The sequence below is a fragment of the Phoenix dactylifera genome, chromosome 10, assembly GCF_051530095.1.
Source record: "Phoenix dactylifera cultivar Ajwa chromosome 10, Ajwa_hap1_PhDact_Kaust_v1.1, whole genome shotgun sequence".
Classification (NCBI taxonomy): Eukaryota; Viridiplantae; Streptophyta; class Magnoliopsida; order Arecales; family Arecaceae; genus Phoenix; species Phoenix dactylifera.
Window position 1 is genome coordinate 30,032,965 of NC_143199.1, and position 23,525 is coordinate 30,056,489.

The window sequence follows — 23,525 nt, forward strand, 5'->3', positions numbered from 1 at the left end:
TTGAAGCGTGACATCATGAAACCCTCCATGCCTAAGGAGGCCTTGGTTAACTGTGGAAAAATATTGGTTTTCAGTAAGAAAGGAAAAAAAAGGGAGAAAACACTTGTCCGGTCTTTTACTAGGAGTCTAGTACTCAACAGGATTGTTCTCTTCAATCATTTTGGGGCTCGTATCTTTGCTTGGGGTTACAATCAATATATGGATAAAGTCACAAAGAACTGGTTTCTTGGGTTATCTCCACTCAATGAAGTATGCATACATCTAAAATCATTTTCTGAGCCTGCAGCCTCTATGGAAAAGTCTCTGCTGCAAACTATAGTTTTTGTTGGCATTTCCAGGCGGAATCTCTCGCCAAAGATGAGAATTTGTGTGGAAAAGTCTCTGCTTTAAACGCCATAGAGGATTCTTGGGTTATTGCAAACCAGCTAACATGGATTAGAAAAAATTGATGCAGCTACTAACTCCAGACTCGTTCTAGTTGGACTGGTGGTTAATTTTTTTTCTCATTCTTGTTCATTTCTTTTCCCAGCAAAGACAAATTAGATTCTCTCGGCTCAATTCTCTCTCTTGAGGGGAGTTCTCTGCGGCCAACTCATTGGTTAGGAATTTATATGATAGCTAAATTGCTTCCAAACTTGATAAATCTTTGCAGTTAAAACCCCCTTATTTAAATGCATGCCTAAGGTTGACATGTTGGTAATTCTCTACGTGACCTGAGGTGGGATTGGTGATTGCAGGTGAAAGGTCGATACAATTATGCCCTACGGGATACAATATTTCCAAGTTTCATACTATGATGATATATTTTTGTTTTCTATTACAAATAATACAGCTTGCTTGGGGCAAACTAGTACATGAAACTGAAAATTTCCAAACTCAACTATCATATATAAACTGCTGAGGAAATAGCAGTTTCAAATTATACTTCCCTCAGTCCAGACAGCTTGGTGATTTTGTGAATTATATAACTTTTTGGAATATACCAAATTAGATATAAACATATAATAAAATAAAAGAGAAGAAGAAAGACCCTCTCAATGTGGATTGCAATTATACATGGCTACGGAAGGTAAATACTATGACTCTAATAAAGTTTTGATCCCTTTGCTTGCTTAAAACAAAATAAATAAATAAATAAATATTTTATACTCGACCAAATTAGAGACATTATATAATTGAAAAAAAAGGAACGTTGAATGGAGAAAGTTTTTTTGATTTATTAAATTATCTAAGCCATGCAAAATCAATCCGATTCAGTCAATTTATGCTTTTCTTTTTTATCCTCCTTTTTTTTTTTATTTTTAATAGGACATAGCTTAGCGGGGCATAAACTTAAAATTTTGATTCGCTAGCCTTCGATGAAAATTGAGGCAGATGATCTACGAGTTAACCTGCAGAGTTTACAACCTGAACCAGTGTGATGATGAACCAAAGGCATGATGAGATCAAATTCCTTATGTTTGCATGAAAGAAAGGCCACGCTGTCAGAAGTTAACAGGCATTTCTGTTTGGCCTGTCAACAAATATGAATTCTCGTACGTAACCTAGGAGATGGACTGAACAAGATTTCCACCAGTTCTCCCTAAGTTTGCTAAGTAGTCATGCATATTATAATCCTGGAAAACACTAAAGATCTGTCTCCCTAAAAACACAATTCACAAGTAACACCACCACAAAAAGTTTCCAAGCCGTCAGAGGTTCTTAATTTATATAAAGCCTTTAAGCATTGCTTTATTCATAAACATAGTATAACGCAATAAAAACGATGGATAACCAAACCGGAATAGTAAAAATGCTACTGTAACATTTGTTCACTAGCAAATGGATTCAGCCATTGTAATATAAAACAGTACAATATCCAGCATAAAATTAGTCAAAATCCATTTTTTTAACCAAAACAGCCTTCTTGACTATTCGCCCTGTTCCTCTCAGTCCCAAATCAGTTCTTTCCACGGCTAGATATACAAGATTACAACTGAAACATCAGCAATAAATTAATGACAGTCTAACACAAGCTTAACCATAGGTTGAAAAGAACCATGTTTATTCTATATGGAGGAAGAGATGAAGTACAGAGCGAGGGCAAAGGTATGAGCAGTCGGGCTATGAAATGGATGGGAACTTCAGCTGAAAGATACAGTGGAAACGCCAAATGCTCCGACAGACAAACCTGGCAATACATCATAAAATACCAAACAGTAAGTGATGATTCTAAGTACCAGATATTACAAATGGATACTTCATTCACTTCCACACCCAAAAATGATCAAAAGAAAATGATTGAAGAATCACTTATTTCTGTCACCTCAAATGGTGAACTGTCATGTTGAGTTATTTTTTAACTGCCCTCATTGCCTTTCTACGCACATGCCTTCTTTAAATAGCATAGAAAAGGCAACTCCTTTAACACATGGGTGCATTTTATTTGCAGCAGATTTAGAAATTCTCCACTTTTGCATATCCTTTGTGCACTGCTTTTTGTCATTATCTTTTATAGGTTGCTTCAGGATCTTCAGTTTGAAATATATAGAATAAGGCATGCACTTCGAGAATCTAAAGTACAGCTTCAAGGAATCAATAACATAGCAATCAGAGTGCATTGAGATTACATAATGTGGACAAAAATGATGACCTAACTTAGTCCAGGCAACCATATTAGGATCCCTTTCATGTAGAAGATGTCAAAATTGGCAATACATATTTTACCCACAAGGTTTGAATTACGAGGGATAGTCTTTCTTCATATTTCATTGAAGTAATCAAATGTATCATGTTCTAGGCAACCGATAAAGCCACTAATTTTTTGCTCGTAGTTCAAGTCTTTCCTGCTTGTACGTTGCAACTTCAATCCACTCCCCCCCCCTGACGCAAGCATTTAATGCTGCAATATAATGCAAATCACTATCCATTTCTCTTCTCTTTCTCAGCAAACAAAAACCTTGAAAATTTTCGGTTGCATGACAACCAAGTCAAAGATTATTAATCAAGCATTCTGTTGATCGTTAGTTTAGCACAATTGGCTCCTCTTAGATGAGTGATAGAAACAAATTGCATAATCTAGAAGCTGCGGTTTCCCAGAAACTTCTACAAGATCCATGTATTGGTCGGAAACTTGATTCCTGGACATTGATCTGGTTAGTTCATCTTGAATGCTTTCTTCTCTAGGACTATATACACTTAGGACATAAAGGCATCCTACACAAATAATTGCAAGAACTGAACTTCTATGTTTGCATAAATCAAGATAAAAAATTGAAGTATCTATTCATCTTTTTGTATTAATGCTGGGATACAACCAGATGGAGTATACACTTAAGTCATATTTCTGTCCTAAAATTTAGGAGAACTAGACATATCCTTGAATCTGTTATTGGATTATTGTCTAGGTTAGTTTCTTGGTAACAAAGATCACAGGTGATAAGGTCATCAAGTTGGGCATGCATCTGACACTGTAGCAGTGTTAAATAACATATTGACTGTGTAGGTCATCTGCTATATCACTTAAATGTAGCAACACCAAATAGAACATCAAATGGATGGTTTGCTATGGTTATTATTTTTATTATCTGTGAGACTTCTGAAAATACTCATCATTTTCTTATACCCTATCCACCAGTCTACAAAGACAAGGCATCAATGAAATGCATCCTTTGACTATTGAATCTATCTATATATACTATAGAATAAGGAAAGCAAATGGAAGGAACCTGATATCATATGACATAAAGCAAAGTTTTACTTGACATGAATAGATAAAACCTAACAGCCTCTTTTAAGCCTTGTAGATAATTTTCTCACACTCTCTAAAACACATATAATATAAAATGCATATTTATGTAGTTAAGCACCTCCAAGGTGAGCCAATAAATAACAGACTCCGCGCCCCCCCCCCCCCCCCACCCCACATACACACCAGAACATAGGCCCCAATAGTGAAGGGATTACACCCCACCCCACCCCACACACACCAGAACGAAGGCCCCAATAGTGAAGGGATTCAGACTTGTATGGAAGGAACAAGGTGGGAAAAGATCTAAGTAAACATGCGCAAAATATGTGGTGAAAGACTTGATTGGGTATCTAAAAAGTTGTCCATAACTATTAATTAGCATGCATACATAAGCAAACTGTTAAGTTGCTTCTACAAGCTAGGAATTAAGTCAGAGCTAGTATTATTCATCCCAAAAGGTCTATGTAAGATACATCACCCTTGCAAATTGTAATTTTGAAATCAGCAAGGTAGAAAAGTACGACAGAGAATGGTAAAAGAAATTAAAGTTCTGACTATGACAATCTGGATAATGGATGCTTGCTCAAATTTGCTGGTCAAATATCATGTCAGTAAGGTGTCCTCAAGGAAGCTGAACCACCTCTACAAGCAAACCATGAATAATTAAAATTCGAGCTGCTGAAAGTGGGAAAATACCTATAATGTGATAAATTAAACTTTATACTCATGGACACGGATCCATTTCGTAGCTGACCACTTGTTCCCTTTAATCAAAGGGCATCCACCTGCAAAAAGCGAAAAGAAGAAAAACAAAATACCATATTCAAGAATAGGATAAATTCACAGTTTTTTTTTTTTTTTTTGGCAGAAACAGCAGCTTCCGGACAATAAGATGAATTTTATAGGATAAAGCAGCGCATTCAAGAAATCAAACACCATGCTGTGTAGAATATTTTGTGGACTAAAAGATACACTCCCGAACTAGAAGATTTTATGGGCTACGCAATTATAATGACTAACCATGCAAACTTAATGGGTCTAGAGTGGCATCAGGCTTCATGCTCCAAAAGAGTAAGGCATCTCCCATCTTTGGTTTAACGGAAAGACCTTTCTTTCCACACTCAGATAGCTCATTGAACCATGGTAAAGAACTACTATTGACCTTTGCAGAAGGGAACCCTGTCTCACCACCTTCTTCAACATCTGAACTGTACATGTCAGGAGGGGGGAAGAGAGAGAGAGAGAGAGAGAGAGAGAGTCAGAGTTGTGTCTGTGGAAGCAGCTTAATGTAACTGAAGAAAAAATATGAAGAGATATATTTCTCTATATATAAAAAAAAGAAAATATAGGGATATGAGATATGAATATACGTACAGATACATTAGTAAGGTAGCCATACGCTGACCCCCATTCTTTGTGTTGAATTCATCAAGAAAGTAGTCGAAGTGTGGTTCATATTTCTGTCCAACCTCATAATGTAGAACTTGGAGCCCCTCTCCATGCTCTGTGAATCAAAAAGTTAGCTTAAGGCACCTAGAATGAGGAAAATGGTGCAGTGCATAGATAAGCTACCAGAACATAAGTTGAAGATGAAGATTCCTATAGGAAAGCAGAACCAGAATTATATTCAATCCAAATAAAATAGTATCTAGATAATGTTTAGTCGCTTGCCTGATGTATGCATAAAATCCATTTTAAATTGTCTCAAACCCTAAAAAAATTAACAAAATGCTATTCTGTTTACACAGAGAAAAAAATCCCCGAATTGTAGAAAATTCCAAACCAGTATCTTGTTTGATATGAAATGTTTGCACAATGAATGATGTCCTTATAATATTATTCCTTGAATTCATCAAGAAAGTAGTCGAAGTGTGGTTCATATTTCTGTCCAACCTCATAATGTAGAACTTGGAGCCCCTCTCCATGCTCTGTGAATCAAAAAGTTAGCTTAAGGCACCTAGAATGAGGAAAATGGTGCAGTGCATAGATAAGCTACCAGAACAAAAGTTGAAGATGAAGATTCCTATAGGAAAGCAGAACCAGAATTATATTCAATCCAAATAAAATAGTATCTAGATAATGTTTAGTCGCTTGCCTGATGTATGCATAAAATCCATTTTAAATTGTCTCAAACCCTAAAAAAATTAACAAAATGCTATTCTGTTTACACAGAGAAAAAATTCCCCGAATTGTAGAAAATTCTAAACCAGTATCTTGTTTGATATGAAATGTTTGCACAATGAATGATGTCCTTATAATATTATTCCTATTCTTCCCATTTACGAGATTATAAGTTTGCATCATGTCTCTAGATCATAAATTATTGTAACAGCAAACAGCAGATTGCAGACCTTTACAAGAAATTAGCTTTTATAGTCAGTGTCCAGAATATACAGCTCCCAGCGGATTCATACAGGGTTCCAACTTCCATCCAGAACATGACTGCAATTTATTAAGAACTTGATGTTGTTGTTCCCACTTTATGCTTCCCTCTATTTTTTTTATATATTTGGAGTCTACAGCCATTAACTTCAAAAAATTCTTCAGTTTTAAGACATCAACACCATAACCTTTTTCAACTCCTTGTGAATTCCATTTATCTATTCCAATTACACAAGAAGTGAGTTAAATGATTCATTGTTGTAACCCATAAACCCTTCCTCAAGCAACTAGCATGGAAAGACTGGTAATCTTTTAATAGGACCACCTAACAGAAAGTATGAAAAAGCATAGCACCTTTTTTATATCCTCTCTTAGTGATGCAGCGTGCTCATATGAACAAATCAAGCAATATATGTTTTTCATACAAGCAGTTGCTATATTCCTCCTAAGTTACCTCCCTTGTTCTCAAATGGCTGCCTATTTCTCGTACAACCAACAGTTATTAAAGGGTAACAAGCTCTTTTAGACCCTTGGGGACTTAAAATAAGAGCTGATTTCAGCATAGGACCAGAAAAAAGACCCGAAATACTTTGCTTATCCTTCACATCCATAAACATGGCATGTATACATATTTCAACAACTGTTCTTGCTGTCATATGGGTCTTCTATCTAATTCTCTCTCCTTTATGGTATTTCTCTAATCTTTTTTCTTTTCACTCAGTTCTATTTCATCACATCACAGAACTATTTCTACTACAATAACAGAAACACAAAGAAAGCATGAAGAAACTAATGCATAATCCAAAACATATTAAATCCACACCCATTCAAATTTTGAGAACTTTGCAGTTCTTTTTCTAAAAAAAAATCATAATGCGCTTTATAATGAAACCTTAATAAAATTAGATGGTGCATGTCCCATGTACAATGTGAGGAAGCATTTGTCAGAAAAAAGAAATAGAACATGATATCAATTTATCAGCCACTAAAAACCGAAATAATCTCATACTTACCTACAGGTATAAAGGTATAATCTGCTATCCTTTTTTCAATCGCTCGGATAATTTTGTCTCGCCCTCGTTGGAGGAACGTCCCTGAGCTTGTCCGAACCCTGAATATTTTGTAAATATATAATGCTGAGGAACTGTCAACTAGGTTAAAAACTTCCTGAATATAAAGAGATTCGAAACCGACAGACCTGCTGTCTTTACTTTTGCCAGTAGCGCTATCAACAACTGTTGACTTCTCCATATGAGGCTTTGCCAGATTAATTATGTACTCACACTCCTCCCTGGACTGACAAATGCATATCGAGAACAATACTTTCGATTTATTAGCATTCTATAAGGCAGGAGACACTCAAAAGAGGGGATCTATTACCATGAACCAGTAATCAGATTTACAAAGTAACATTTAGATAATATATCATCACTGACAACAGATAAGAAGCCTTTTAAAATTGACACAGACATAAGGATATGAAGAAAACAAGGAAAACCAATAAGGGGAAAAAAATCAACAGTTAAAAACTAACTGGTTATGCGATGAATCAGGAAACTAATCAGTGCATGTTCTTGACATACATTGAGCCCTATGAAGGACTCATGAAACATTGTGTCAAGATGGGACAGTGGGCTCCAATGTTTCAAAATCTTGAAACGTGAATAGCCATGTCAAGTTGCTGAGCACGATACATATCCCTATGGCACTATCCGTGCAGCATCTTAGGGTTTCAGAATGACATAAATCGATTCACAATTCAGTCCAACCAGTCAGTCAAAAATCTAAAGCATTAAGCGAGAATGGTGAAACGAATTAGTTATCAACCTTCCAAAAACTCTCTGTTATCTCTAATGGACTGCAGTGCTTGATGTAAAAAAAAAATCAGATCTTTCTTAAAATTACAAGCATATAATCTCAAGAAATCCTAAAATGATAAAAAATCTAAGCAAATCGAAGTCAAATAATAAGAAAAAGACAGATCGAGGGGCGAGAGCAGGAAAAAGACGAGCTTTTGCGAAAACTGACCAAGAAACTGTGAAAGACGGACGCTCTGGGTTCCCACGAGATGACCTCCGCCCATTGCGCCCCTCTATTCCCTAGCCCATTCCCATCCCTGCAAAGAAATTAAAGCAACAACCACCAAATCCGTCGCCCATCACATAAAATCAGATCGAAACAAAACCACAGAAAAGAAAGTGAAAACACCGGAAAGCATCCGACATACGTCATTGTTTTCTTGTAGACGGATCTGACGCGGTGGATGTCGGCGGCTTCGGGGGCGCTGTCGGAGCGAACAGGGAGGGAGAATATGCCGAGCGCGAGGAGCATGAGGAGGACCACCGACAGAATCAGGAGAATCGTCAGCGCGAACGTGTACGGCGAGGACCGCCGGCTGGAGAACATTCGGGGGTGCCGCACGCCTCTCGCATTTAAGGACGGCCGCGAGAACGCCATGGGTTTGGCCGAGCGAGCTCCGACGAGAACGCACCCAAAAAAAAAAAAGCCTCCTTTGTTTGTTCGTTCTTCGTCCTTTAAGAGAACAAGAGGGAGAGAGGAGAGTTCCGATGGATCGGGATTTCGGCCAAGGTTTGGGGAAAAAATGAAGCCAGTGCCATCGGTGCCCAAAATGTCTTCGTCGGACCGCGTCGCAGCTTCCCGCAGGTCGCAATTTCTCCGCGGCGATGGCGCTGGGATTTCATTTCAAGTGGGTCCCGCTGCTAAAGACCTGGTAGGTTATCCGTACATCGAGGGCTTGGAGTACACTTTTAAAACCTAAGATTGCACCACATCATCACTCCCAACCATTAAATGACGAGAAAAATTAAGTTTTGAGCATGGGCATAGAAGACGAGGTCCATGGCCTAGTCATGAGCTTCCGGCTTTGTTTGATTTTTTTTTCTTTCTTTTTCAGGATGGTTTAAGGTCTGCTGCTGCTGCTGCTGCTTCTTCTTCTTTTTAATATGGATGACTCATACTACAAATGTACCCAATAAAACCAGAAAATAAAATATTTTGGAATATCTGAAACAGTTTTCCATCTCCAACCCACAAGGTACCATTCACATAGCGGACCACATAGGCGGCCATCCAATCCACAGGCCTATTGGCTTCACGAAATATATGCTTGGCCTGAAAAACCCCTCTTTCCCTCATCATTGCCTAGATGTCTCGAAGCAACGGATGGTTACCGCCGGCACCTCTCGGACCCTTATAAATTCAGCTGATAACCATAGCCAAGTGACCCTCCAGGATGACTAAGCTGGCTTGTAACTCAAACTAGGCATGTCAAAGGCTTGCCCAGCTAGTCCTCAGCTTCGCACCGAACACTGAGATGTCGAATAGCTGACAATCACCTACTGCCACCATCTTGGCATCTGGGTTCCTAATAACAAAACCGGCGCCTCCCTTCATACCTCCGTCGGAGATGGACTTATCAAAATTAATCTTGAAAAAATTCAGGGATGGGGGCTAAGATGTGCTTTGGTATCGATTCTACTTTTTAATTTTTTATTATAATCACAAACTTTGTTTTCTAGCTTTGTTTCCTGTGTGTGTTTGGTGGTCGTGGACAGTAAGAAATGATCGTGTGTTTTTTTTTGGTAGAACGATAGGAGGGAGGGGGAGGGACCAGCCCACCCACGCAGCAGCCCCACTACTGGGCCCCCCTTCCACCAGGGAATGTTCAATACAGGTCGCAGGTTATGCGTGCCTTCCCCGACCCGTGGGCTCACCCTACTGGGCTCATCGCCTCACGTATGGGTACGTCACCCCAGCGCTACCTCGGTATAGATGGAAGGAAAGCATATCTACCAACAAGCCGTCTGGATGTAGGGCATCCGGTCTCCTAATTTAATCGACGCCTGCGCGTTTCGAATCCGGACAACTCGGGTGGAATTATCGCCCCCTTAGTACCAGGCTACCACTTTGGTGGTAATGATCGTGTGTTTCAAAATTTGGTTGCTACTCGAAGTTAGCTGGTAGGATCTTATTTTTACATGCTGGGTATTGGAGCTACTTATAAGCAAGAACTTTTCCAGGTACAGTCAAGAACCTGGGGTAACCCATCTACTCAACTTTCAAGCCAATCAACCATTGTGTTTGTTCGATGGCTGCCACCTCCCCCTTGGTGTCTTCAAGGTCAACTTCGATAGGGCTGGTGTTAGAGGTATACAACTTGTTGCAGGTTTTATCATTAGAGATCCATCCCTTCTTCCTTAGATATATGGTGCTTCGCTTTCATGCGCCATAGGTTTAGATCGAAGAAGATTACTATTATTATTTTTTGGATTAGTGCACATAACTCAAAAAGAAAGCAAATGCAGAGCCCATTTATTTTTCGGACCGGACTCGGATATATCAGTAGTCCGACTCGGGCCTAAACAAGGCCCCAAATAAAGCCCGAATTAGGTCTGAATCAATTTGTTTTCGTATGTTATTATTTAAAAAAAACAATAACAAAGTAAAGAACAAATTAAAATAAATTTAGCTAAAAGTAATGTATAATAAACCATTTACTTGTATTATAGGAGAGAGTCTAATTTCTAACTAATTTATTTTCTTGTGAAGCAGTATAACAAAATATTAAACTTCAACCAGGTTCGGATCGAACCATTTTTTGGTCCAAATAGGTAATTCAGATGAGCTCAATCGGATTTGAGCTTAAATTAATTTAAAAATTTTTGGACATAAATCTGACTCGAGGCCTGAAAAAAATTTAGGCCGAGTATGGTACAGGCATAGCCCGGCCCACTTTCAGACCTAATTCTGCGAAGCAAACCCCGTTTAGCGCAAAGGGATTCTGTGCGTTGATGTATTTAGCGTATCTTACTTTGATTTTGTAATCCCCCAACTCATTGACAGCCGATAATTTATATCATTCCCCGATCCAACAACCGTAGAACCCAAGCTACTATCGTTGAACTCCACCCGCCATGTCTTACTGTTGTTTGTCGTCTCCCCCCTCTCCTCCCCTCCGCCGCCTCCGCTCCCCTCTCCCCCTTCCTCCTCCCAAAGCCCTAACGCTGACCGCTCGCAGAGCCTCTCTCTCCCTTCGCTGCTCCCTTTCCGACCCTTTCGTCCTCGAGATCGCCGAGAAGCTCGAGGACTCCCTCTCCTCCTCCCCCTCGATCCAATCTCTCCCCCTCCAACGCCTCCGCGACTCCTCCTCCCAGTCCCTCCTCTCCCGCTCCTGGCCCTCCTCCAAAGACGAGCCCTTTCGCTTCACCGACACCTCCTTCCTCAAGAACTCCTCTATCCTTCCCGCCCCCATCCCTGCTCTCCCCTCCTTCTCCCTCGATTCCCCTTCTCCCAATCTCATCTCCCTCCTCGACGGCCACTTTGCCACCTCCCTCTCCCGCCTCTCCTCCCTCCCTGCCGGCGCCTTCGTCGGCAGCCTCTCCGCCCTCCCCCCGGGTCCCGTCTACGACCGCCTCCTCGCCGCCATCGCCTCCGCTGACGAATTCCAAGATCGGGACTTGTTCTGGGACCTGAACGGCGTCGGTGCCCCCGATATCGCCGTGATCTTCATCCCGGCCGGAGCGCGGGTCGTTGACGAGCCAATTCATATACGATTCTGTTACTCTGAGGGGGATGAAATTGGATCGCAGCGGTTGAGATTGTCGAACCCCAGGGCTTTGGTTGTGGCGGAGAAGGGGGCGGAGGTTGGGATCGTGGAGGAGCACTTGGGAGTCGGGGGGAGCGAGGAGAGGTGCTACTGGGCCAATTCCGTGATGGAGATTGTGATCGAGGAGGGCGCCAAGGTGACGCATTCTTATGTGCAGAGGCAGTCGATGGATGCCGCTCATATCAAGTGGACGTTTACTCAGCAGGTGACTAAGAGCGTGCCATTATTCCTAAATTTATTCTTCAGATGGTTTCATGTCTGAAAGACGGTGCTTTGTGATCTTTAAGTCTAATGATATATGTTTATATTTCTTAATCTTTAGTTATAGATTTATCTTTCTTTGGATTGAAGTCGTGGAATCTCTGGAACAATATTGATATCAGATGTGGGTAGCCTATTACAAGTTGCAAGCTTTAGTCATGAGTTTACTATTGCAAGTTGCAAAAGACTCAATATTAAGTAAAGGTTACCGAGTTAACAGGCCTAAAACTGCAAATTCTAAGGTATAGCATTGTGAGATAGCTTTGTTGATTTGGAGACCTATCTTAGATTAATGGAAGCCTTCATGAGTCGATTGCTGCAGGAAATTGAGTTATGCGAACCATGTTTAAAGATTGTGCTGATTATCCAGAGGAGATGTGGGAGGTTGGTCATTTGTTAGATCTGGTTAACTTTCTGTATTGTGTTCTCTCTGTTTATTTCTTTCTTTTGGTTGGGTGTGGCCCATGCTTTCCTACACATGAGAGAAAAGAGATGTCGATTATCCAAAAGCTGTTTATCTAAAGAAGGATTTAGGGCTTTATATAAAGGCTTTTTGCTGAAATGAGTTATTTGCTCTCAGTTACACAAATATTCCTTTTAAGGGAAAATTATCTGATCTTGTCATTCTATTCTAATAGTATCCTTCTGTGCCGATGGACGATGACATCCTGATTTTCTTATTGGAAATATGTTAACTGTCATTTTGTGAAAAATTCAGTAGGCATTAAAATTTTCAACATGTAGGGCAGAGAAGTTTATGTTGATAGACTGAAATAAATGGTGAATTATTGATGTTTGGTCGATGGATTACTGTAAAATTATAAACTCTGACTGTGAAGTGAACCTCATTCTTCCGACAACTTTGATTGGTGTTTGTAGGCTTAGAAAGTAATGACTAATAGGTTAGACTGTTAAAGTAGTAAACTTGACCATTGAAAGAACGAAAATAGCGATTAAGGTTGTTACATGCACCTACTGCTTATCAAAGAAACAAGGAGAGCTTTAAATTTCTGTAGGAGGAGACCATAATTGTCGAGGATTAACTGTGCATTGTTATTTGCAGGAAGCATCTAGTTCCTATGAGCTCATTGAGATAAGTACTGGTGCAAGGCTAAGCAGGCATAATCTCCATATTCAGCAATTAGGCCCTGACACTGTGACAGAGCTGTCAGCATTTCATGTATCTCGAAGCAATCAGACACAAGATCTGCATAGCAGATTAGTCCTGGATCATCCTAGAGGATATTCCCGGCAACTTCACAAGTGCATTGTATCCCAATCTTCAGGGCAGGCTGTATTTGATGGAAACATTAAGGTCAACAGGTACCTTACTACTTTCTGAATCTGTTCATGTCCCGATTGAAGCTTTCCTTGAAATTAGAAATTGGAGAGTTTCTCAAGAATTCCATTTCATGAGAAATGCCGCTTAGGAAGGTCTGAAATGTGAATTCGAGCTTGTAAATGACAATAAATCTCATATACCCTTGAGAATTCTCTTTATTAATTATTTGAAAATTTGTCCTGTATGTTATTTGGCCGAGAAACCTATAGTTCCTTATTTGTTTTATTTTTTATTTGTTATCACCATGTCCAGATGTTTGTTAGGGGGTCATCATCAACTATACGAAACATATCTTTTCTTCCCTACCCAAATATGTAAGTTTAATTCTTGGAAGCTTCATTTTCAGATCTTAACTTTGGCATTTTTACAGGTTCGCACAGCAAACTGATGCTGGGCAGCTGACAAGAACCCTCCTCTTGGCACCTCGAGCGACTGCCAATGTAAAACCTAATCTACAAATCATTGCTGATGATGTCAAATGTTCACATGGAGCTGCTATCAGTGACCTTGAAGAAGACCAACTCTTCTATTTCCGGGCAAGGGGTGTGGATCTACAAACGGCAAGAGATGCTCTGGTCTTCTCCTTTGGAGCCGAGGTGGTGGCTCGCATTCCATCTGCACCCATTCGGAAAAGTGTAACAAGTCAAGTTAAAGAGTTACTAACAAATCAATGAATAAAATATCGAACCAGCGATTCTGCTAATCCGCCTGCCTGCCTGTAATCCAATTTTTTATTGTATAATGCGATGAAGCATCATGGATCATTTGTTTTGATTAATAGAAAAAGATGTGCTTGGTCCAAATATGGGTCTGTTTGTATTACATCTGCCACATGATATCAAGATTTTTCTCTACAACAAAACATTAGTTTCTTCTTTGGGACATAGGTTTTGGTAATGACAAGGTTGAACTCATACCTAACCTTTGTACATCCTTCATCGGATAGTAATCCTATTGCATGCCACTCTAATCTCTGCTTAGTTTCGGTTTGACATGGCAGGAGGCTATTGAAGCAATTCAGGCAGTTGATCCGTTCATAAGGGTTGATGGGATTTTTGTTGTTTTTTTATAGTAAATGTTATAATATGTCCTGCCACATTAACACTGTGTTCAGCTGGAAATTCTGTGCAGCTTTAGCACCTTCCTTATCGGATTATGTTGTCCTGGGGTCCCACTTGGTTTGGGTCAACTTTATTCTTATCTGGCCCATCCAATGTTGTATTTTGACTAGGGATACCACATACGCTGCGTATGAATGATTCCTGATTTGTTTTTTCTACCATAAAAGTAAATGCCAGAAGCAATTGTTGGTGATAATCAGGTGAGGATGGGATCTCTACAGCAATGGCCATTTGTGCGTTCGAGGATCATGGTTTGATCCCATTACGTCCGGGTACAAATTTATTTCAAAAAAAAAAAAAAAACAATTGTATACCTTATTTTGTTCAAGAAAAGTTAAGATTCGATGCAGATTCATATTTTATAATTTTTTTCCATGATGTTGAAGTTATAGAATTTTCAAAGGACTTTCTTTTTAGGGCTTATTTGTGGATGAGATCTTTGTGTAGCTACCTCACTTATGTATAAATACTTCACAATCTCATATTTCACATTCTCTTAATTAGAGTTTCTTCAAAAATATTTATTTATGCTGATATTTATTTAATACTCTCTTGATCAGAATGCAGTCCATCAGAGGGAAGCACTGCTAGTTCTCTCATCTTTATTTATTACATGCTACCTAGTCTTGCATGTGCATATCTACCATCATATCATTTTGCTGATGTTAGCCTTGAATATGAACTTGATTTTTGATATATTGCTGACATTATTTTTGCTTTGTTCATTGTTTCTGGTTATGACTGCAGTGGTTACATCTGAAAATGTGAGATGCCATTGCTCATTGTTGTGTCAGGACTGTATAATTCTTGCATGACTATGCTCAATGCAAGATTCCTAACAATTGTATTTGATCTAGATAGGGCACTGATCGTTGCTAATTCTTCATGGTTATTCAAGAAAAAAAAGTTGATGCGCTCTGAAGCGAAGATTAATAACTGCGATGGACTAACAACCAGTAGCTGGTATGTTGGCTGAGCTCAAGTGCCATCAGTAATCAGGATGAGGAAGTGTGGAAGATTCAAGCTGAGACTATTCCACCAGTTCCTGAAGGTCACAACCATATGCTCGCTCAGATAAGGATGCAAGAGAAAAGCATTATATTGATACGTGTTGATGTAACATTTTGTATGTATGTCTGTTTTCTTATAAAAACCTAGTGGGTTCTATTTATTTTTCTGGATAGATAATATATAAGAAATTGAGTGGTGTTTGGTTGGAACATGGGACCTGGAATAGAATGTCATGATGGCTAAACACCATTTACAAAATGGACATAAACAATGTTTGGACAAACCATCTTATCCCTATTTTTAGGCATAGGTTATTCCATGTTCATCTTAATATAGACTTATATACATTCTCTTTACCCATTTCATCGTTTTAAATTGTACCTCTAAAATTAATTTTATATTATCTATTATATTGTATAAATAGTATGATACGGAGTCAATATAGTATTGATATTAACAAAACTATAATATAACATCCAATCTATTATAATATATTATAATATTACGCCATAGTATAATATGTACTAAACTAATAATATTAGTATCACTACAAAATTGTCATATTCCTATTCTAATATTATATTATATGAATACTATATTACATTGATATAATTTTACTGTAATAATATTATCATGCTTAATTTTTAACATTCTCATGCTTAATTTTGGCAAATCACTTTCGGATATTAGAGATCAAAAATAGTTACAATAATCATGACATTTGGCAGTAAAAAATAAATGGAGTTACAATAAGACTATCTCATCCCACCTTCCAAAATCAACTGTTTACCTATAATTTGCTGTGTTTTTTTTTTCTTTCTACTAATTGCAATTTTATTTTCTAGATGTACTCCATTTGATAGATTGTACTGTTGTTGATAGTGGTGTAATACGTAAAACGCTTTTCCATAACCAGTTTCATCGTTGCAGCCTGAACTAGTTTGAGTTTAAAAGGACCAAACATCGTGTCTTCTATTTAATTTAGGCTTGTTTTAGTCAGATGATGAAGTTTGCGTCTCGATTTTTCCTCTAAATATACGAAAGAATTTAGAGAGCTAATTAGCAATATTGTTCTCCTTCAATCCAATTTTAAGAGAGAATATATTAATGTTCCCATGCCATTAATAGCTAACAGATCCTTCCTATAAAAATTTATCTGAAAAAATCTTCTGATTTCCAAACAGTTCTTAGGAAAAGATTCGGACAAAAATCCCATCCCCAAGAATAGATTAGGTTGCCATATTTAGGTAAATGATGATAAAATAATAATAAATTTAAGATTGCACGAGTGTGTACTTGTGTCTCTGCTTAACTAATCAAAATGAAATCAATCATTATACCATGACTATTTTATAAAGCAAATAAACAACTTGAAAGTTGGCGTTCTTTCAAATTAAATGTCCTTATAATTTACATCTTTAATAAACCATCAACTATATTATCTACTATTTTTTTTTGGTAGGGTACTATCAAAATATATCGTCTTCTCACAAAAATAAATAGTTAAAAATTATTAATTGTGCCACCACGGTGGTAGCCTGGTGGTAAGGGGGCGATAATTCCGCTCGAGTTGTCCGGATTCGAAACGAGCGGGCGTCGATTAAATTCGGAGACCGGATGCCCCACGTCTGGATGGTTCGTTGGCGATTATGCTTTCCTTCCATCTATAGCTTGGTGGTGCCAGGTGTAGTCCATCTGCATCGAATATTCTCCTGGCGAGGCGGAGGCTCAGTGAGAGCTGCTATGTGGGGGTGGGTCCCCCCCCCCCCCCCCCCCCCCCCCCCCCCCCGCGCCCTTTTTAGCAAAAAAACATTATTAATTGTCTTAAGAGATATAATTATTTTCCTCACAAGCCGGCTGCTAATTGGCAAGTCCCTATTAATAGCCCCAAGGGCAATTTGGTCACTAAAACCGCACTATACAAAAATATCACCAGACCGAGTTCCTTCCATTCATTTCTTCCACCGACCTCAGAGCGAGCGAGAAAGGGAGAGAGATGGCTTCCTCTTTCGACGCCTTCAGCAACGACGGCGAGGAGGTGATGACGGGATCCACCCGCCCCTTCGACGACGACGGCTACCTCGGCTACGACCCCCGCCTCCCCTCGCAGCGCTTCGACGCCTACTCCTCCTTCGCCGCCGACGAGGACTCCAAGGATCCCGCCGATGACTCCCCTGCCGCCGCCTTCCATGGCGGCGAGGCCTTAAGCGGCGGAGACGACGATGTCCCAGTCCGCCATGCCTCCGGCGACGCAAGCTTCCCGCCCTCCCCCGAGGGCTTCGGCTACCGCCCCCCCGATCCGCAACCGGACTTCGCCTCCTCGCCCTCCCCCTTCTCGATGCCGGAATCCAACGGGAAGTCCTACGAGGTGGCGGATCACGGCGGGGTCTTTGCTACCGACGGCCCGATCCTACCGCCGCCAAACGAGATGCAGCCGGATGAGGGGTTTATCCTGCGGGAGTGGCGGCGGTGAGACCTCTTTTTTTCGTGGTTCTGCTTTTCTGATGCTCGCTTTCTTTGATGCTTTTCTTGAATCGAGTTGATTTGTTTGAATATATAGTTCGTGGTGATATCTGTGTTGGTGATCAGGTCCGAGATTTGAATTGATATTGCTTAGATCTATGGTTTTCTACTCATTCTTTACGATAAGAAACCCAAGAAGCTGGCGAATTGACTGTTGATGTTTTCGTGATCTGAGGTTTTGCAGTGGATACTATTTCAAGATTTTGACTTCTGCTTTTCTTAAACTAGGGTTTATCAATATTTACATAAATTGACTTTTGTGTTGCTTAATTCATATAGCATACATAGCATAGAGGATGGCATGAGCTTGCATAGTTTCGTGATTTACCAACAAACTTAGCTTCTCGTTTGCACGCTTTGACTAGATGCCCTTCTAAGTAATTGTAAGAGCACTTAGAGCTGCATGCGTTAGAGCTGAGCAATCCACATTTAGGAAGAGAAGCGTGACTTACTTGGTTGGTTTTCTGCAAGAGCGTTGTCCAGGTATTCATCGGTTATAGTAATTTTCAGTCACAGTATTTGTGAGCAAACTATGCAATAGGCCTCTCTTGTTTCCTGGTAGCATGATTAAAGGTTTCGTTTGGGGGTGGATCTTTGTGATTGACTGAATTGAATGGTGGTTGAGCCGATATGTAAATTTATGTGATGCCTTTGTTCTTGAAACCTTAGTATAAAGGCCAACTTTATATTTTAGCATTTCACGATTAGAGCAAGGTGGATTTTGAAAAAAAAAAAAATAGGGCCCTTTGTTACTAGGATTAGAGCTAGTCATATTTTCAGATCGAATGTTGAACAAGTTGTAGTTGACTAGGGTTGGCATTGGTAATTCTGATACTTAGAGATCCAACCATGAATCATTTTCTTTTCTTCGAGAGCAAACTATCGACGATGAATTGTGTTGGAAAAGTATAAGTTAGTTCTGTGATAGAGGACCTTCCAATATGAGTCATTGTTTTATTGTTTAGCCAGACTTGGTGCCACGTAGATGGGATAATGCTTGTAGGCTGTGGAAGCATGATCAGATCCCTTTACCTTGCAGATAAACAAGCAAGCCCCTCTTTCATATGTATCTTCTTGAAGTTTTGATATTTAAGTCTCTAATGATGTTCACTTGGCCGTCTGCAATTTTGGAAGAAAATTTACCTTGAGATTTGGAAATGAAAGTGCTTGAAGTACTGTGTGTTTTGAGGTGGTGAGATTTGAAGTTGAGATGGTTCTAGAGAGTCAAACTAATATTGGAATCATGGGAGAAAATATGCTTTTTTAGGCAGGATGGAAAAGTTTTGCTATTTTTATTGTGGGAAGCATCCATATATATTCTTTAAAAATCTAGTGGTCTTTATGAATTAGATTAAGGATCACCATGTAACCTCTATATGCAAGTGAATTTGACAGAAATCAGTTACCATTCATCTTTATTGTGTCAAAATGGAGAGTCGTGGAAAATTGAGTGGTTATTCTACTTCTTTTTTGTGAAGTTTTATTGACGCTTTTAAGGTTATAAAATTGACTCTTATATGAACTTGCTGCAACCCACAAAATAATCTCCATACTAAGCACTCTAGTATTGCAACAATGTAATGGGTCTATAAAAGGGAAACGGATGATGCCTTTGACAGATAATAGATGCAAATATGCCTTGTCTTTTTTTTAGAAAGGAAGTTGCTCCATTTAGGCTACTTGACAAAGACAACCTTGTAGGATTAAAGGGCTTGGAAAGTTAATATGACTTACTCAAAAGGAATCATTTTGCGTCTCTCCAGGCTACTTGCATTTTTGAATGAGCACATTATATATGTATGTCTATATATATATATAGTCTATTATGATGGTTCATAATTCCTATATTATAGGGAAGCTATTTTGTGAAACTTCGTGTGTGTTTTGAGGAACATCTTCCTTTATCTAAAAGAATTTCAGCTATTGGATATATTCGACTCTAAATTGATTGAGAATGAGAAGATATTGGATTCTCAATGCTGGCAAACTGACCTCAAAGCCCTTCATGAGCTCGTAGGTCCCTACTTTGGAGAAGCTCTAATTTTTTCTATAGTTATTCGTGACTTAGAACCATTGTAGTAATGGAAACTTTGCTAATTAAACAATGATACGGTAAATTCTTATAGAGCATCTGACCACAAACTGCCTCGGTTGGGAGAATAGGGAACAGTTGAAATGTGCCTCCTGATTGCAAGGTCAGCATTGCCTTGACAAAGTGGATGATATTGAATATACGCTTAAGTCCATTTACTTGAACAGCTAAAATGTATCTTGCCTGGAGAAGGATTTTTTATGTTTTTGTACATTGCGTTATGTGGTATTGCACACTTCTTCTTAGTTGATGATTTATCTATTTCATATTCCTTTCTAGTGCATACACCTGAAAGGCAGGTAAGTTGGTAGATGGAAAGGGAAGTAGGTTAGTGGTGGATGTTTGGGAAAGTTATGGTGGTTCTTCTGAGGATGTGCATGCAGTTTATGGTGGTTCTTTTGACAGGATTTCATGTACAGTGAACAAAGCCCAGATCCCATCTGCCTGTTTTGAGACATAGTATAAAACCAAGTTTCTTGATGACTTGTGATCATCCTAATGTAGTTGTAACTGTTTGTAGTTGATATTAGCTACAAGGGGTTTATATTTAACGACTTATAAGAGTTGTGATTGAATGTTTTTCTAGCCTGCTATTGTTTACTGAGCTTGCATCATGTGTGGAGTAATTTGCGGGATTAAAAAGGTTTAACTTCCCAGTCCATATATAATCCCATTAATTTCCTGTCTGATGATTCATTGTATTTTGTTTGAGTACCAGTTGTTCTGCTTTTATAGTGACTGTGTCAGCTTTTCTCATATTTTTTTTCCTACTGCATTCCATTTTAATATTGTTGGAGGTAAAGGTTAAACATGGTTGTTTTAATTTGAACCACCATAAGCAGCCAAAATGCTATTCTTCTTGAGGAGAAAGAAAGGAAGGAAAAGGAGTTACGGAACCAAATTATTGCTGAAGCTGATGAATACAAGCAAGCTTTCTATGAGAAAAGGAAGTTAAACTGTGAGACAAACAAGATCCACAATAGAGAGAGGGAGAAGGTATGAAGTAATAATTCTGTTTGAATACAAGCTTTTTTCTTTGCCATTGGAATGCTTGTTCAAAGTTGCAATCATTGTTGCTTACTGCCTGTTGCCCAGCTATTCCTGGCCAACCAAGAGAAATTCCACGCCAATGCTGACAAGCATTACTGGAAAGCAATCTCGGAGCTGATACCACACGAGTTACCCAGCATTGAGAAGAAGGGAAAGAAAGAGCGAGAGAAGAAGCCGTCTATCGTTGTTGTGCAGGGGCCAAAGCCGGGCAAGCGCACCGATCTCTCGAGGATGCGCCAAATATTGGTGAAACTCAAGCATAATCCCCCACCACACATGAAACCCTCTCCCCCACCAGCCCCAGCCAAAGATGGAGTTGCTGCTGGTGCGGCTGTTGCAAGCAAGCAGGGAACACCCGCTAAAGAGGCCAAAGCTAATGGCAGCAAGCCAACCAAGGAACAGCCTCCTGCAGCAACAACGGAAGGCCAGTCAGGCACAGTGGAAGAGCCTGCTCCCACTGCATGAATACGAGGCTGAAAGCCCTGTTTGGTTGGACATGCTATAAAACGGTCTGCTTATGTTTCTATATATATAAAAAAAATGTTGTAGGAAGCCTTAGTCTCTCCATTTGGCAGCAGAGATGAAGTTCCTTTCATATTTGCTTCCTACTTATAATCATTTTATTGCTTTATATTATGTAGAGATCTGTTGTTAGCTCAGGCTATATTCTCTTGGCTTTGTTTATCAGGAGTTGGGCGTGTGATGTGCTGGTGCTTTGTTATCAGATAACTCTGTTGGATTACATGAATTTGATAACCGACTTCCTAAATCATTTTGTTTTGGCTGTCACAAGTTCAGTTGGCTGCAGAAATTAGAATTATTGAGCATAAACAGTTTCACTGCAGTGTTCTTTTGGTCAAGGTAGGTGCATTCAGAATGATGTTTAGTACAAGATGATGTAGGTTTGAAAGCAGTAGAGCATTTGCTTTGCCATTCTACATTGCAAAAGCTCTCTTTAGGAAGCCCACATTTTATTTTATGTTATAATACATATAGCCGCAGTACATTTTTCTCACAGGGATATTTACAAACAACACAGTTTTGGCATACTGTCGGGGTAGAATCATATGTTGGAAGATGTGATTTCCTAGTTCTCATGGATTTGATGTGTCTCTTTTTTCTTTTTCTTTAGTTTATTGTTATTATTATTTTTGTGCGCGCGCTCTGATGTATTAAACTTAAGCCATCATCAGTAAAGCACAATTTGGAAAGGATTTTTTTTTTTATTTTTATTTTTTTTGAGGAAGAATGAGGGTTATTGGCTGACAGCCCACCCAATTTTTTAGTGGTATCATTGGATTTTGAATTTGCTATCACCAAACACATCAGTGAGATCCTCAAAAGGCTAAGAAACATATGACTAATAGCACGGATTTATTTAGGACAAAGCAAAGTCAGCCTGCCAAACCAAGTTCCATTTACAAGATTCCATTCCATAAAGATCTGTCAAAAAAAAAAATTTATAAAAAGAACCCAAGGCACAAATATGTGAGCACCCAAGGCAAAAGAGCAGTAAAGATCGAGGCACTGTCCTTGGCAAGGAAGCTTCAGCAGGTAGCTAATAGGGAAGCACTTTGACGAAGCTGAGATTAATCTGAAAGTCGTAGGCTTGCAGTCCTTGTTGTATTGGCTGCCACTTCAATGTCGCAAGCAAGTCGAGATGTCTTCTTTTTCTTTTTCTCTTTTTTATTCCTACATTGATTTCTATTGTGTTACCTGGGCAACGGGTATTCAGTGGCACATATTGAGTTTATCTGCTGCAACATTGATCGCTTACTTGATTCATTGCCGGCTATAATCATAAGATATGCCAATATGATTACCATTGCTGGTATGAATCAAGTCTGCTATCAAATATCATAGCTTGTGCATCTTCCACCACAGAAAAATTGCCATCCATGGCATATAGTATCTTTTGAATTGCACCTACAATCTGCAAAATTATAGTGAAAAGATACAAGTTAACATACAGAATAGGTCAAGCTGGTGGAAAATTCCTATATGCTCACATATATAGCAATAAAAGTATGCACATATGCACGGAACCATGTAAGCATTTTTGTTTTCTCTCATTAGTTAAGATGTAGAACTTGGAGAGAATATTTCTCCATACCCGTGGACGCTCCATTCCAGGTCCCTGGCACAAGCTCATTCTCTTTTAATTTAGCAAATTAGAATCCCCTTTCCTTCTCGAGGCTATCAACCAAAATCTTCAACTCAGTCATCTGCATTCATTACAGTTACATTATCTTGAAAAAAGAAGTTCTTAATATTGCTTTCAGGTTTCCTGCTCGTCGTAAGCTTGTCTTCCTCTGGTGGATTTTTATGTTTTTGTACCTTGAGTTATGTGGTATTGCACGCTTCTTCTTAGTTTATGATTTGTCTAT

The 23,525-nt window shown here is 39.1% G+C and overlaps 3 protein-coding genes across 3 annotated transcripts; 2 read left to right on the forward strand and 1 right to left on the reverse strand.

Annotated features, from left to right (window-relative positions):
- Positions 1–1,784: 1,784 nt before the first annotated feature.
- On the reverse strand, positions 1,785–8,854 carry LOC103698114 (putative prolyl 4-hydroxylase 3). Its single transcript, XM_008780100.6, has 8 exons — positions 8,340–8,854; positions 8,141–8,228; positions 7,311–7,408; positions 7,126–7,223; positions 5,105–5,234; positions 4,751–4,938; positions 4,427–4,515; positions 1,785–2,170 (listed from the first exon to the last, which is right to left on the reverse strand). Exons 1-7 carry the CDS (start codon positions 8,567–8,569, stop codon positions 4,442–4,444), a joined length of 906 nt encoding a protein of 301 aa, XP_008778322.2. The 5' UTR covers positions 8,570–8,854; the 3' UTR covers positions 1,785–2,170; positions 4,427–4,441.
- A 2,109-nt stretch (positions 8,855–10,963) lies between these two features.
- Positions 10,964–14,144, forward strand: LOC103698104 (protein ABCI7, chloroplastic). Its single transcript, XM_008780080.6, has 3 exons — positions 10,964–11,943; positions 13,063–13,322; positions 13,712–14,144. The coding sequence occupies exons 1-3, from the start codon at positions 11,047–11,049 to the stop codon at positions 14,013–14,015; spliced, it is 1,461 nt and encodes a 486-aa protein (XP_008778302.4). The 5' UTR covers positions 10,964–11,046; the 3' UTR covers positions 14,016–14,144.
- A 3,242-nt stretch (positions 14,145–17,386) lies between these two features.
- Positions 17,387–21,907, forward strand: LOC103698093 (clathrin light chain 1-like). The gene is made up of 3 exons (XM_008780069.6): positions 17,387–17,942; positions 20,931–21,084; positions 21,184–21,907. Exons 1-3 carry the CDS (start codon positions 17,470–17,472, stop codon positions 21,601–21,603), a joined length of 1,047 nt encoding a protein of 348 aa, XP_008778291.4. The 5' UTR covers positions 17,387–17,469; the 3' UTR covers positions 21,604–21,907.
- Positions 21,908–23,525: the final 1,618 nt, after the last annotated feature.